This window comes from Rana temporaria, chromosome 7 (assembly GCF_905171775.1).
Source record: "Rana temporaria chromosome 7, aRanTem1.1, whole genome shotgun sequence".
In the NCBI taxonomy this organism is placed as follows: Eukaryota; Metazoa; Chordata; class Amphibia; order Anura; family Ranidae; genus Rana; species Rana temporaria.
Genome location: NC_053495.1, coordinates 36,634,009 through 36,648,223, shown reverse-complemented (window position 1 = coordinate 36,648,223; position 14,215 = coordinate 36,634,009). Strand labels below are relative to the sequence as shown.

The 14,215-nt window shown below is 46.9% G+C and overlaps 1 protein-coding gene across 2 annotated transcripts in view; it reads left to right on the top strand.

Moving 5' to 3' along the window:
- PXK (PX domain containing serine/threonine kinase like) overlaps window positions 1-14,215 on the top strand; it is a 109,024-nt gene that overhangs the window by 31,516 nt on the left and 63,293 nt on the right. For both annotated transcript variants that reach the window (XM_040359209.1, XM_040359210.1), the window contains exon 2: window positions 13,461-13,511. In XM_040359209.1, the coding sequence (XP_040215143.1) occupies window positions 13,461-13,511 (51 nt within the window). The remainder of the gene's footprint in view (window positions 1-13,460; window positions 13,512-14,215) is intronic.

Genomic DNA, 14,215 nt, shown 5'->3' with positions numbered 1-14,215 from the left:
AATTGTCGGCAATGGCACTGTCCTAATCAGTGCGACGCCGCATCTGCGATTTCAAAAAGTAGTTCCTGTACTACTTTTTGCGATTTCGGGCCACGATTTACATTAAATTGCGGCCGAAATCGCAGCCGCGAAATCGCCGTAAAATCGCGCATTTTACCGCGATTTTGAATTCGCAGCAGTGTGAACCTAGGCTGAAAGCCATCTGTATAAATATCAATGCAGCAGCCACATGTTGATAGGAGGATGTTTTTTTACAAACGAAACTTGAGTTCATCCCAAATATGTCCCGCCCTAAGTCTACCACCCCATTAGTGGTTTAATGGGATTCATCAAATCGCATGACAGTTTCCTGTTATGGACAACCAATAGTGATGTCCTTTAAACCAGACAAATGTTTTCGGTGGGTTAAAGCGGGAGTTCACCCGAATTTTTTTTTTTAACATTAGATTGAGGCTCATTTTGGGCAGCAGAATCGGGTGTTTTTTTTAAAAAACTAAGCAGTACTTACCGTTTTGGAGAGCGATCTTCTCCGCCGCTTACGGTTATGGTCTTCGGGACTGGGCGTTCCTATTTGATTGACAGGCTTCCGACGGTCGCATACAGCGTGTCACGAGTGCGGCTCTATACGGCGCCTGCGCACCGACGTTCGGCTACTTTCGGAAAATCGTGATGCGCTGTATGCTACCGTCGGAAGCCTGTCGGAAGCCTGTCAATCAAATAGGAACGCCCAGTCCCGCAGCCCATACCCGGAAGCGGCGGAGAACATCGCTCTCTAAAACGGTAAGTACTGCTTCGTTTTTTAAAAAAACACCTGATTCTGCCGCCCAAAATGAGCCTCAATCTAATGTTAAAAATTTAGTTTTGGGTGAACCTCCACTTTAAAGCAGAACATTTAGTACATTATAAGTTGCTAATTCTTTGATGTATCAGTTACAGGGCTGGGACAAACCAATTAACATTGGCAGGGATGCTTACAATGATCAGCATTTATTTATGTAAAATCTTTATTCTAAAAGGTAAAAAAAAATGCTGTAATTGGTTATAAAGTGAAAAAGTGAAGATCGTGTGCACATTGTTGGTTTCTGAAATTATTCAGTTAAGTGTGTGTGTATGTGTATGTGTGTGTGTGTGTGTATGTATGTATGTATGTATGTATGTATGTATGTGTGTGTGTATGTATGTATATGTGTGTAAATATATATATATATATATATATATATATATATATATATATATATATATATAATTTATTTATGGAATAAAGGGCTTTTATGTATGATACCAACAGTCTTCACATGTGGTGGCGACCTGGGGCTAGCACCTGGTATGCGTTAAGTCTGCGGTGTGATTCCTGTCCAAATCGCATGCAGTTTCCCGCACCTCTCCTGTGTGCACCCAGGCTGATTTCACAATGACAGCCCTGGGTTCACACAGGAGCAGTGGGGGGAAACTACACGTGATTTGGACAGGAATCGCACCGCATCCCTGTTTAAATCACATGCGGTTCTTTGCAGTGCGATTTGAGCCCAATAATTTAGTATGGGCTCAAAGCGCACCGCAAAGGTATTGGTTTCAGGTATCCGAGCATTTGTATGCGGTATGAGTACTTGTGCAAATGCTTAGTATCGGTACCGATGCTGGTAACCTACTTATTACCATTTTTTGCTGTCTGGGTATGAAAATAAATGCAGCAGATGGAGGGTTTCTGTTTTCTGGCCACTGAGTATATTCATATATATTATGTCCGTTCTATTCTTCTTTTTCCTGAGAAAGGGTCAGTTGTACAATTTTCTCAGTTGTATTTACTATCTTCATTGTGCATTTTTCTGAGCGAGTGCTTACGAGTTTCCTGAGTTTCCTTTTTCCCCGGCAATGTTCTTTTCCTAATAAACAAGATATTGAAAGTCTGCAGATTGTGCGGTTTATGTAGCCTGTTGTTCTCTTCCTATTTCTGAGTAACGGTCTGATTCAGCACAAATGGCAGCTCTGGCTCATTAATACAGCGCTTCCTGCATGTTCGCCTGTGCCAGGACTTCTCAGTCTGTGGCACATGTATCCCCGGGGGTGTGAGGCTAATCGGAGGCTACACCGGGCTTTTCGTGAAGATCCACAAAGCGATGTATGCATATAATGACCAATGACAAAAACTTTGTTCTATAATTTAAAAAGAGAAAGACAACCCTTCTCGGGAAAAGAAAGAAAGTTGTCTCCTTTCCTCTAACTCAGTGGCCCAGATTCAAGAAGCACTTGCGCCCGCGCAACCATAGTTGCGCGGCGCAAGTGCTTACTTGCTCCGGTGTAACGAGTGCTCCTGATTCAGGAACCTCGTTACACCGAATGCAGCCTAGGATGTGACAAACATAAGCCTCCTTATGCCTTCACATCCCAGGCTGCATTCTTGCGTTGGCCGCTAGGGGGCGCGGCCTTTGTGATCGGCGTGTAGTATGCAAATTGCATACTACCACCGATTCACAAAAGTTGCGCGGGCCCTGCGTACGCAAGGTACGGAGTTTCCGTACGGCGCCTTTAGCATAAGGTTGCTCCTGCTAATAGCAGGCGCAGCCAATGCTAAAGTATAGCTGCGCCTCCCGCTCGCGACGTTCAAATTTCACGTCGTTTACGTAAGTGAACCGTGAATGGCGCTGGACGCCATTCACGTTCACTTACAAGCAAATGACGTCCTTGCAACGTCATTTGCCGCAATGCACGTCGGGAAAGTTTCCCGACGGAGCATGCGCTGTTCGCTCGGCGCGGGAGCGCGCCTAATTTAAATGATTCCCGCCCCCGGCGGGATCATTTACATTAGGCAGCCTTGCGCCCGGCTGCTTAGCATATTGCCCGCGCAATTTACGGAGCAACTGCTCCGTGAATCGCGGGCAAAGCGCAATATTTGCGTGGGCGCAGAGAAAAAAATGTGCTCTTTGCCCACGCAAATATTGCGCGATTCTACTTGAATCTGGGCCAGTGTTTCTCAACTCCAGTCCTCAAGGCGCACCAACAGGTCATGTTTTCAGGATTTCCTTCAGTTAAAATGGCTGTGGTAATTACTAAGGCAGTGAACCTGATCAAATCACAACAGCAGCTGTAAAATGAGTGTTGGGTGGTGTAATGCTGCACGGGTTGCCATAGCCATGCTGTAAACATTGTAGCACATGTACGAGATCTGGCACTGATGTCATCGGTGGGCCAGCGGAGAATAAGAAAGAAGAAGTTGGCCACTGATGATTTCATTTTCAGTTTTATTAAAGTGGTTGTAAAGGAAAAAAATGTAAATAAAATAAACGAACATGTCTATACTTATCTGCTCTGTGCAATAGAATTGCACAGAGTTCCCTGATCCTCTTTTTCTTAAGTCCCCCCCCCCCCCGCTGGTGCTCCTGGCTCCTCCCCTCTTGCTGGGGCCCTCAATAGGAAGCTGATTCCCATGGGGGCACTCGGCCCCGTTCCCTCCTCACTGGAGTTCAATGACAGGAGTGGGAGTCAATAGCTCCCGCTGCCATCAATCTGCCTAGGGAGGAGGGACAAAGCCAGGAGAGCCGCACTTTTAAAATGGAGTTCAGATTTAACCCCTTTACGACCGCCTAACACATACAGTATGTTTGGCAGCAAAATGTGCTCTCGGCATAAAGACTGAGATGTCGAAGACCATTTCGGAAGAAAGATTGTTAGCCAGTGGGACCAGTTTCTGATCATGTGACCAGTGTAACCGTGATCACATTATCGCTGATCCTTCCTGCCCCTCAGGCATTCAGAACTACTTAGAGATGCCGGGGTGGTGGATGGAAGGGGTTAAAGACCCAGCAAGTGCAGACAAATACCTGTTGATCTCCCAGGAAGATATTCAACTGCTGAGTCCTGTTGTAGGCTGACAACACAGTGCTTTTTGTGGTCTGAAACGCATCGAACTGTTTTTTTGTCCCAGGCCCTCCCATCTCCACAACAATATAGGCTGATCTTTCTGTAGTTGAAGGCAAGCAGCATCCTTGGAGAGCTTTAGGAGTGGTGTATGCACCGCTCCTAAAGTGCCCCTGCCCATTGAACTCAATGGGCAGGGGTGCTTTGCGGGCATTTTAAACCCTTTATTTGCCCCTTTAAAAGCGCCCTGCTAGCGGCCGAAAAGCACCACTAAAACTAGCGGCGCTTTACCGCTGATGCCCCGTGCTGTCAGTGTGAAAGTACCCTTAATGTACACGAGACGTTTTAAAACCTCCGTGTTTTATGAGTGTTTAAAATGTATTTTTATTTTTTTCAAATAGTCAAAAATGTATCTCCATTAAAAACGCCTGTGAACGAAACGCGGCTTACCGTGTTTACAAGCTGTTACAGGCATTTGCCGTTTCAAATGCCTCTGAATATTCATCCTAAACTTATTTTTTTTTGCTTTCCAAAAAATGCTTCTAAACTCAACTGCCTAGAAACTACTAAAAACGACCCTGTGTACATGTACTGATAAGATAACATAGTGGAAAGTTCAGGGGCAGCTGAAAAAAACGCCCAACTGCTACTAAAACGTCCGTTTACCAGCAGCCGTGTACATGAGGCCTTATAAAAACGCAGAGGGAGGGTTATTTGCTATCCTTGAGGTGACACAGAAAGTGTGCACAGGACGGCTCTGAATTCCTGACTTGATTGACAGGTATTTTCTGCATTCTCAAACAGATTTAACAAAAGGCTTCCAATAGTAAATTTATTAGACCAAAACTGAGCCAATAGGAGACGTTAATTTTTGGGGTTTACTTACGTGGTTTCTGTAGACCCTTTTCCACCCTGAGTGATTTTAGTGATCTATGTTGTAAATGGATTTAATGTCAGCTTTATGCAAACTCTAAGGTTCACTCCTGTGTCCTTGATGTATTATCAGGAACTTTATTGCTAGTCCACACATTCTTATAAGATTTGTGTCTATTTAGCTGAAGAACATTTTGTATTGTAAGCTTTCAAATGAAATAATTCTGCTCTAAACAAAACCTCTTCTGTATGCTTTTATGCTTTTTTTTATGCATGTAAATGCTAACCACTACATACAAGGCCATTCACAACATCGCCCCCATCTACATCACCAACCTCATCTGCAGAAATCGCCCCCTCCGCTCCTCCCAGGATCTCCTGCTCCCTTGTTGCCTCCTCTCTAGCTCCCTTGTTTCCTCCTCTCTAGCTCCCTTGTTTCCTCCTCTCTAGCTCCCTTGTTTCCTCCTCTCTAGCTCCCTTGTTTCCTCCTCTCTAGCTCCCTTGTTTCCTCCTCTCTAGCTCCCTTGTTTCCTCCTCTCTAGCTCCCTTGTTTCCTCCTCTCTAGCTCCCTTGTTTCTCTTATCACCTTCCAGGACGGCACCCGAGAGATGATGGCTCCTCCCTGCAGGAAACACAATCACATGACAGTTTAAAAAGCCCCACCCTTCCCCTTGCTCCCCAGTATTGATTGTGTTTCTCCGAACACAGCGACACGTTTATTTTTTTTTAAGAAAACCTAGAGACCGGGGAGGGTCGAAGGTACCCCTGTGAGACAGGTTTTAGGGAGGCCGGGGAGGGCTGAACTAACCTGTAGACTTCGGTCCAAACTCACAGGTCGCCCCCTATACACACCAGTGCTCTGAGCTGCGGGGAGGTGAGCCATCACTGAGTGCTGTTGAAACCACCGCCATCGAAAAGGCTGTTCCCGGGTCTTCAAAATTCAAACGCTGCGTTCCAAGCCTCGTTCTGGGAACAGGAACCGCATCACAGGAAGTGGGCGGTTCCCGGCGGCGTAACCCGGAAGTTCCTGTCGGCAACGTGACACAGCGCTGAGCGGTGGGCAGGTCGGCTTGTGGACGACTCGTGTAGGAGTATCGACAGCCAGGACCAAGTCACCCTCCTCATGGAAGAGGACGGAAAGACAGATGCGACCGCTGGCAGATCCAGGTCGGGGGTCGGTAAGTACGAATCCCCCTGGAAAGGGAGGAGGGAAGCAGTGAAGATTTCCCAAACTTTTAGGGAACGACCAGTGCAGGATCTGGCCCTTCTTCTACTCTGCTTTCTCTCCTCCCCAGTACAGCCAGCAGTCTTTGGGGAAAAAAGACAGAGTAATGTGTGTATACCTCATGTCTTTCAGAATCCCCCAGCGGAGCCCAGGAGGCCTCAGCTCAGTCTCCTGCCGCTACAGGGCATAGTTCCTCTAAGAAATGTGGGAATTGCAGAGAGAAACTCCCCAAATCTTACTCTAAGCCTTTCTGCTACAAATGTATTAATACTTTAGCAGGGAAGGAGGCTGCTGCAATGATGAAGAATTTTCTTACATCTATGCAAACAGAAATGTTAGCAACAGTAAAAGCTTTCCGGGAGGCAGCTGGTCAGACAGCTCAGACTGGGACAGAGGATCTTACCCCCAGGGAAGGCACTTCCTCACAAGAAAACCCCTTTTCTAGGGGCCCAAGTGCCTTCTTCACATCACCGCAAATTCCCCCTCTGGGGGAGATAGAGGGTGAAGAAAGTGAGGTAGCAAGCTTACCCAGGTCCCGGCACAGCTCAGGAGAGGTAGAAGGGGACCCAATTAGTCAGTCTCAGGAAGACGCACGTCTTAGGAGACACCTCTTTGCCGTGGAAGATCTGGAGGGTCTCCTCCAGGCAATTTACGCCACAGAGGAGATACCAGAGACCCCTAAAGCAGCATCAGCACAGGATAAGGTCTATAGGGGTTTGGGCGACACCCAATCTAAAGTATTTCCCCTACACCAGTCCCTCAAGGAATTAGTCCTACAGGAGTGGAGAGATCCTGAAAGGAGGATTATCAAACAAAAAACCTGGAAAAGAAGGTTTCCCTTCTCCCAGGAAGACGAGGAGGTCTTTTTTAAACTCCCTAGACTTGATGCGGCTTTGTCGCAAGTCACTAAATTGTCTGATCTCTCCTTTGAGGATGCGGGTAACATCAAGGATCTGATGGACCGTAGAGCAGAATCTCTCCTTAGAAAAGCTTGGGAGGCCAACTCGGCAGCACTGAGTCCAGCTCTAGCAGCAGCATGCGTAGCTAGGAACACCGATATATGGGTGGAAACGCTCACCGAGCACATGGCTCAGAATACTGATGCAGAAGAAGTAGTTGAATCACTTACAGTGATAAGGAAAGCGATTGCTTACCTAGCAGATGCAGCAATTGAATCTGCACGAGCATCAGCTAAAACAGCAGCCCTCATTAACTCAGCCAGGAGGGCAGTTTGGATTAAAGCCTGGGAAGGAGATGTAACATCCAAGGGTAAATTATGTGGTATCCCCTTTCAGGGTTCCCTGTTGTTTGGCAAAGACCTAGATGATGTCCTGGCCAGGTCATCAGAAAAAGGCAAAAAATTTCCAGTTAAACCCAAAAAAGAAGTTTTCAAAAAAAACTTTTCGAGGCCCCCAGGGGCAGGGTAAACAAAAATCCAAAAAGGAACCTTACAGGCGCTGGAACTTTGGTAAAGGGAATAAGAGGAACAACCTGCTTTTCCCTCCTCCAAAAGCCGGCGACAAGCAATCCAAGTGACGCCGAGATCAAAGTGGGGGGTCGACTGTCCCAATTCCTTCCCCAATGGGAAAAAATTTCGAACAGTCCCTACATTCGCCTAATAATTCAAAAGGGCTATCGTCTAGAATTTCTGACGACACCCCCCTCTATGGTCACGCTTACACATCTTCCCAGGGATGCTCTGAAGAGATCTGCCCTCTTACAGGGCATAAGGGAGTTAGCAGAACAACTAGTGATAGTGCCGGTACCAAAGGATCAGCAATACCGGGGATTTTATTCCCATGTATTCGTGGTTCGCAAACCTTCTGGAAAATACCGTTTAATAGTGAATCTGAGAAACCTGAACAAGTTTCTGGAATACAAAAAATTCACTATGGAAAGTATTTATTCGGTAAGAAAGAACCTCATGAAGGAAGCCTTCATGGTGACCCTAGACCTCAAAGATGCCTACCTTCACGTGCCAATTCATGTGGATCACCAGGCATACCTGAGGTTTGCGGTTGTAGTGGAAGGAGAAATCCTCCACTGGCAGTTCAGGGCACTACCCTTTGGGCTAACTTCCAGCCCAAGAATATTCACAAAAATCCTAGCGGAAGCTACGGCATTCCTACACCTACAGGGCATATCCCTTATACCCTATCTGGACGACTTACTGATATCAGGAAAGTCTGCCATTCAGGTCTCGTTGGACACCAACAGGGTAATAGCAGTCCTGGAGGGTCTAGGGTGGATAGTCAACAAAGAAAAATCCTCCCTCAAACCAGAGCAGGTCAAGACCTTCCTGGGATATATAGTGGACACTCGGCAGCAGAAGCTCTTCTTACCAGAAGACAAGGTGCTAAAGCTAGCCTCAGCGGCAGGGGCCCTAAAAAAGAACCCCAGACTCTCCAGAAGAAGTGTTCTGAGAGTCTTAGGCCTTATGTCAGCCAGCATTCCAGCAGTGGTCTGGGCGCAGCTTCATGCCAGGACACTGCATTTCTTCTTCCTGTCCTCATGGGACAAAAAGAGGGAGTCCCTAGACCAGGACATTCTGCTCACCCCCCAGGTCCTGACCTCCCTGGAGTGGTGGACGTTTCACCAAAACCTGAAGGAAGGGCGACCATGGGCACAGTGGAACCCAGTGAAGGTTACCACCGATGCCAGTTCCTGGGGGTGGGGCGCCCACCTGGAAAAGAAAAAAGCTCAGGGGCAATGGGACAGCTCACTAGCTCGCAGGTCATCCAACTACAGGGAACTCAGAGCAGTGGGGGAAGCCCTAATAGCCTTCCAGGAAGACATCAGGGGCAGAGAAGTCCTAGTAAGCTCCGACAATTCCACAGTGGTAGCGTACCTAGGCCACCAGGGAGGGACCAGATCCAGCCCCCTATTAGAATTATCCAAGGAGATCTTGGAATGGGCAGAAGGAAGAGTAGTCTCCATTTCAGCCATACACATAAAGGGGACGAACAATACAGAAGCGGACTTCCTCAGCCGTTACCAGTTGAGGCAGGAGGAATGGGAACTGAACCCAGAGGTCTTTCAAACTTTGGTCCAGCTCTTCGGAAATCCAGAGATAGACCTATTTGCCAACCGACAAAACAGGAAGGTGGGAAGGTACTTCTCGATTTCCAGGGAACCACAGTCGGAGGGTCTGGATGCACTATCCCAGACCTGGGACTTCGGGCTGGCCTATGCTTTTCCGCCGGTGATACTTATCCCGCGAGTTCTCCAAAAACTCAGCAGGTCCCTGGGCCAGATTCTTCTGATAGCACCATGGTGGCCAAGAAGAACTTGGTTCGCAAACCTAAGATCCATGGCGATAAGGGAACCAATAAAACTCCCGTACAGGGCAGATCTCCTCAGGCAGGGCCCAGTACTTCACCCCAAGCCGGAATTTTTTCAACTAGCGGCCTGGTTAGTGAGCGCCAGATCTTAGAACGCAAAGGCTGCTCAGAGAGGGTCATTAGTACTCTCCTCATGAGCAGGAAATCAGTAACTCAAAAGATTTACCTTAAGGTGTGGAAGACCTTCTGTTCCTGGGGTAAGAAAAAACAAGTATCCTTAACTTCTATCCCGGTTATCCTGGACTTCCTCCAGGATGGGGTAGACATGGGACTAAAAGTCAGTACCCTTCGGGTCCAGATAGCGGCCCTCTCGGTCTATCTTGACAAAAGATTGGCCAAAGAGGACCTGATTAGACGTTTCTTGTTGGCCAGGGAAAGAGGGTCTCCAGTCCAGAAACATAGTTGTCCGCCTTGGGACTTAACTAGGGTGTTAGAGGCGTTATCTATACACCCATTCGAACCTCTGGAAGAGGTTTCCCTTAAGTTTCTAACTTTAAAATTGACTTTTTTGTTAGCCATTACTTCGGCCAGGAGGGTAGGGGATTTGCAGGCGCTATCCATGAAAGAACCCTTCCTGAGAGTACAGGCAGATAGGATCACTCTTAGAGCAGACCCCCTGTATTTACCGAAAGTGGCATCCTTATTTAATAGGACGCAAGACATAATATTGCCGTCCTTTTGTTCTGAACCAAAGAACGAGAAAGAAAAGAAATTTCATTTTTTAGACGTAAGAAGGTGTCTTCTTAATTACCTAGAAAGAACTAAGAGTTTTAGGAGATCCAATCACCTATTAGTTCTACATGCTGGGCCCAGGAAGGGACTGCAGGCATCAAAGGGCTCAGTCTCAAGATGGATTAGAGAGGCTATATCCATAGCCTACGTATGCACCGGAGCGACTGCTCCCAGTAAAATCAAGGCTCACTCTACTAGATCCTTGGCAACTTCCTGGGCTGAGAAAGCAGGGGCCTCCTGGGAACAAATCCGCAGCGCGGCTACCTGGTCCAGCCATCACACATTCCTGAAGCACTATCGTGTGGAAATGTTATCACAGCAAGACTTAGCCTTTGGTCGAAAGGTTCTACAAGCTGTGGTCCCACCCTGAAGGTAGGCCTGTGTATACTTGATTATCCTCTCGGGTGCCGTCCTGGAAGGTGATAAGAGAAAACCTACGTTAGGCTTACCGGTAACGGTATTTCTATGAACCTTCCAGGACGGCAGGCCTACTTCCCGCCCTATGTGGAGGGAAAAAGGTAAGTACCTATAAGGACTATGTCCCTTGTGAACCAGTTCAGGATTACTCTATTACATACTGGGGAGCAAGGGGAAGGGTGGGGCTTTTTAAACTGTCATGTGATTGTGTTTCCTGCAGGGAGGAGCCATCATCTCTCGGGTGCCGTCCTGGAAGGTTCATAGAAATACCGTTACCGGTAAGCCTAACGTAGGTTTTCCTCTCTAGCTCCCTTGTTTCCTCCTCTCTAGCTCCCTTGTTGCCTCCTCTCTAGCTCCCTTGTTGCCTCCTCTCTTGCTCCCTTGTTGCCTCCTCTCTAGCTCCCTTGTTGCCTCCTCTCTAGCTCCCTTGTTGCCTCCTCTCTAGCTCCCTTGTTGCCTCCTCTCTAGCTCCCTTGTTGCCTCCTCTCTAGCTCCCTTGTTGCCTCCTCTCTAGCTCCCTTGTTGCCTCCTCTCTAGCTCCCTTGTTGCCTCCTCTCTAGCTCCCTTGTTGCCTCCTCTCTAGCTCCCTTGTTGCCTCCTCTCTAGCTCCCTTGTTGCCTCCTCTCTAGCTCCCTTGTTGCCTCCTCTCTAGCTCCCTTGTTGCCTCCTCTCATGCTTGCCTTTAGGACTTTTCCAGAGCCTCTCCCTTCCTCTGGAACTCCCTGCCCCGTTATGTTCGATCAGCCCCTAACCTCTCCACCTTTATGAGATCCCTGAAAACTCATTTATTTAGGGAAGCCTATCCCACACCCACCTAACAACTGTCCCCGAGCCACCCCCATCAAATCATTCGCTGCAGCGATTACCTTTTGTACCAGCACCCCCTCCCTTTAGAATGTAAGCTCTACGAGCCGGGCCCTCCTGTACCTTCTGTATTGAACGGTACTGTAATTGTGCTGTACCCCCTCTACATAAAGCGATGTGTAAACTGTTGGCGCTATATAAATTGTGTATAATAATAATAAGAAAAATAATGCTTTCTAATGGCAGAGGCTTGAAAATTAAAGAGACCCTGCCTCCAACTTTAAAAATGCACAAAAAAATCAACCACTTTAAATACTTTTAGAATTTTTTTTCCCATAAAGGATTTTTATTCACTTGCAATGTGCCTGGCTAGAAAGTTAGCTTGTCATTTCTCTAGCACAGCCTGCTCCTTCCTGGCATGTCCTAGTCCTCTTCTCCTCTGGGAGTGTGTAATATGGGGAATAAGAAGGAAGGCCACAGTCACCCAACCGTCCGCACTTAGGGGGGAGATTTACTATAACCAAATTCTGTGTGCACAGGTTTTTTAGCCCCCATTCACACCGGTGTGAGAGGTCAAATCGCATGACAAGTCGCACCCTATTGTCAGCAATGGAACTATACTAAACGGTTTAACACCAACTTTTTGTGGTGCCGCACCAATTTGAAAAAGTAGTTCCTGCACAACTTTTGGCGATTTTCAGGTGCGACTTGCTTAGACCTCAGCCAAGTCACACCTGAAGTCACACTGACATGGCTTTGAAATCGTGCAATTGCAAGTGAAGTTGTGCGATTTTAAAGCCACATTAAATGTGAACGAGGGCTTTAGTAAATCTTCCCTATAGAGAAGGTCCCCACCAAAGCGAGGAGGGAGAAAATGCACAGGCTAAGGGTACCATATTGTGTTTACACACAGCTCTCCCCGTTCTTCAGCTCCGGGGACCGATCACGGGACTCCAGCGGCGATCGGGTCCGCAAGTCCCGCGGCCGCGGAGCTTCGGACCGGGTCGCGGGCGAGCTGACATATATCGGCGTTAGGCGGTCCTTAAGTGGTTAAGAAGCCCAGCCGTGGGTCGCGAGCGAGCCGTCGGCTCGCTCGCGACCAGTCCTGTGCTCCGTGACCGCGCCCGCGGGACCCGATCGCAGCCAGTGTCTCGCGATCGGGTCACAGAGCTGAAGAATGGGGAGAGGTAAGTGTGTAAACAAACCTCTCCCCGTGCTTCCTAGTGAGCCTGTCACTGATCGTCTGTTCCCTGTCATAGGGAACGACTATCAGTGACGTCACATGCCCAGCCACGCCCCCCCTACAGTAAGAAACACACATTAGGTCACACCCCTTTAGCGCCCCCTACAGGTTGCATTTTTATAGTATTGTTTGCTGTAAAAATCACAATGGTCCCAAAATAGTGGCAAAAGTATCCTATGTGTCCGCCATAATGTCGCAGTCACAATAATAATTTTTTACTAGTAATGGTGGCGATCAGCAATTTTTAATAAAAATGCCATAAAACTATCCCCTATTTGTAGACGCTATAACTTTTGCGCAAACCAATCAATAAACGCTTATTGCGTTTTTTTTTTTTTAACCAAAAATATGTAGAAAAAAACATATCGGCCTAAACTGAGGAAAAAAATTATTTTTTTTTTATATATTTTTGGGGAATATTTATTATAGCATATTGCATTTTTTTTTTAAAATTGACGCTTTATTTTTGTTTATAGCGCAAAAAATAAAAACCGCAGAGGTGATCAAATACCACCAAAATAAAGCTCTATTTGTGGGGAAAAAAAGGACGTCAATTTTGTTTGGGAGTCACGTCGCACGACTGCGCAATTATCAGTTAAAGCGATGCAGTGCCGAATCGCAAAAAGGGGCCTGGTCCTTTTAGCTGCATAATGGTCCGGGGCTTAAGTGGTTAAGGGGTTCCTGTAATCTAACTTCAGGCTCTGGGTGGACTTTTCATAAAGTCAGCGAGCCAATCACAGGAGATTATGTTATGACATTTTTAATAAATATATTGTATACATGTATCTATTCTGTGGTTAGGAATGTAAAGCAACATGTACTAACCAGATGCAGCCCTTTTTTCTCTCTTATGTAATGCACTCTGTATATTGTGTGTTGTACAGTTTGATGCGGTGACACTGCTGGAGGCTATGTTGGTTGATGTAGATAATTACAATGCTTTGCTCAGTACTCTGCTTTGGTTCCACAGGAATACATCATACGAGTCCAGCGAGGAGTATCCATGGAAAACAGCTGGCAGGTAATTCATGTGCTGATTTCTTCTTGTCAGCAGCATCTTTTGCATTGTAAACACGTCCTTGGTCACAGCATTATTGTGGCTGGTAAACACACAGATCCATCATCTGCACTGTAATAATGACGTGCGTTACACGGCTGTCTGAGAGCTGCTCCTACATGGTTCTGAAATAGATAATCAATGGGGCTCAATAAGGGGATCAATAAGGGGATCCTGACGCATCACTCCTCTGATGAAGGTGTTTATAAGATGCGGGCATTCCTATTGTAGAACTCTTACAGGGGTTTACCCTGCTCTACGTGAGCCTACTGGTTATAAACCAATGGTCAAGGGCATATTTCTGCGATGCTCTTTATAAAGAACACTACAGAAATTGCCCTTGGGCAGCCAGTGCGCCCCGTCAATCAGTGCCCCCCCCCCCCCCATCTGCCTTCCTCCTTTACCTTCCTTATTCTGCACATCTGTACTTTAACCCCTTCATCTCCATCCTCCCACTGTATGTGACCTATACTTTAATCCCTAAGTGAATAATTTTTTTTGTACTATATGGGCATTTTTGTTGTATAACCGAAAGTAAGGTAAACTTTTTTTGTTTTAAGTTCTTTATTTTAAGGGTCCTTTCACACGTGCGGACCGTTCGTCCGTTTTTTCATACGTCCGTTTACGGACTGCAATGCTTTCCAATGGGATAGCGTACGTTAGCGGAT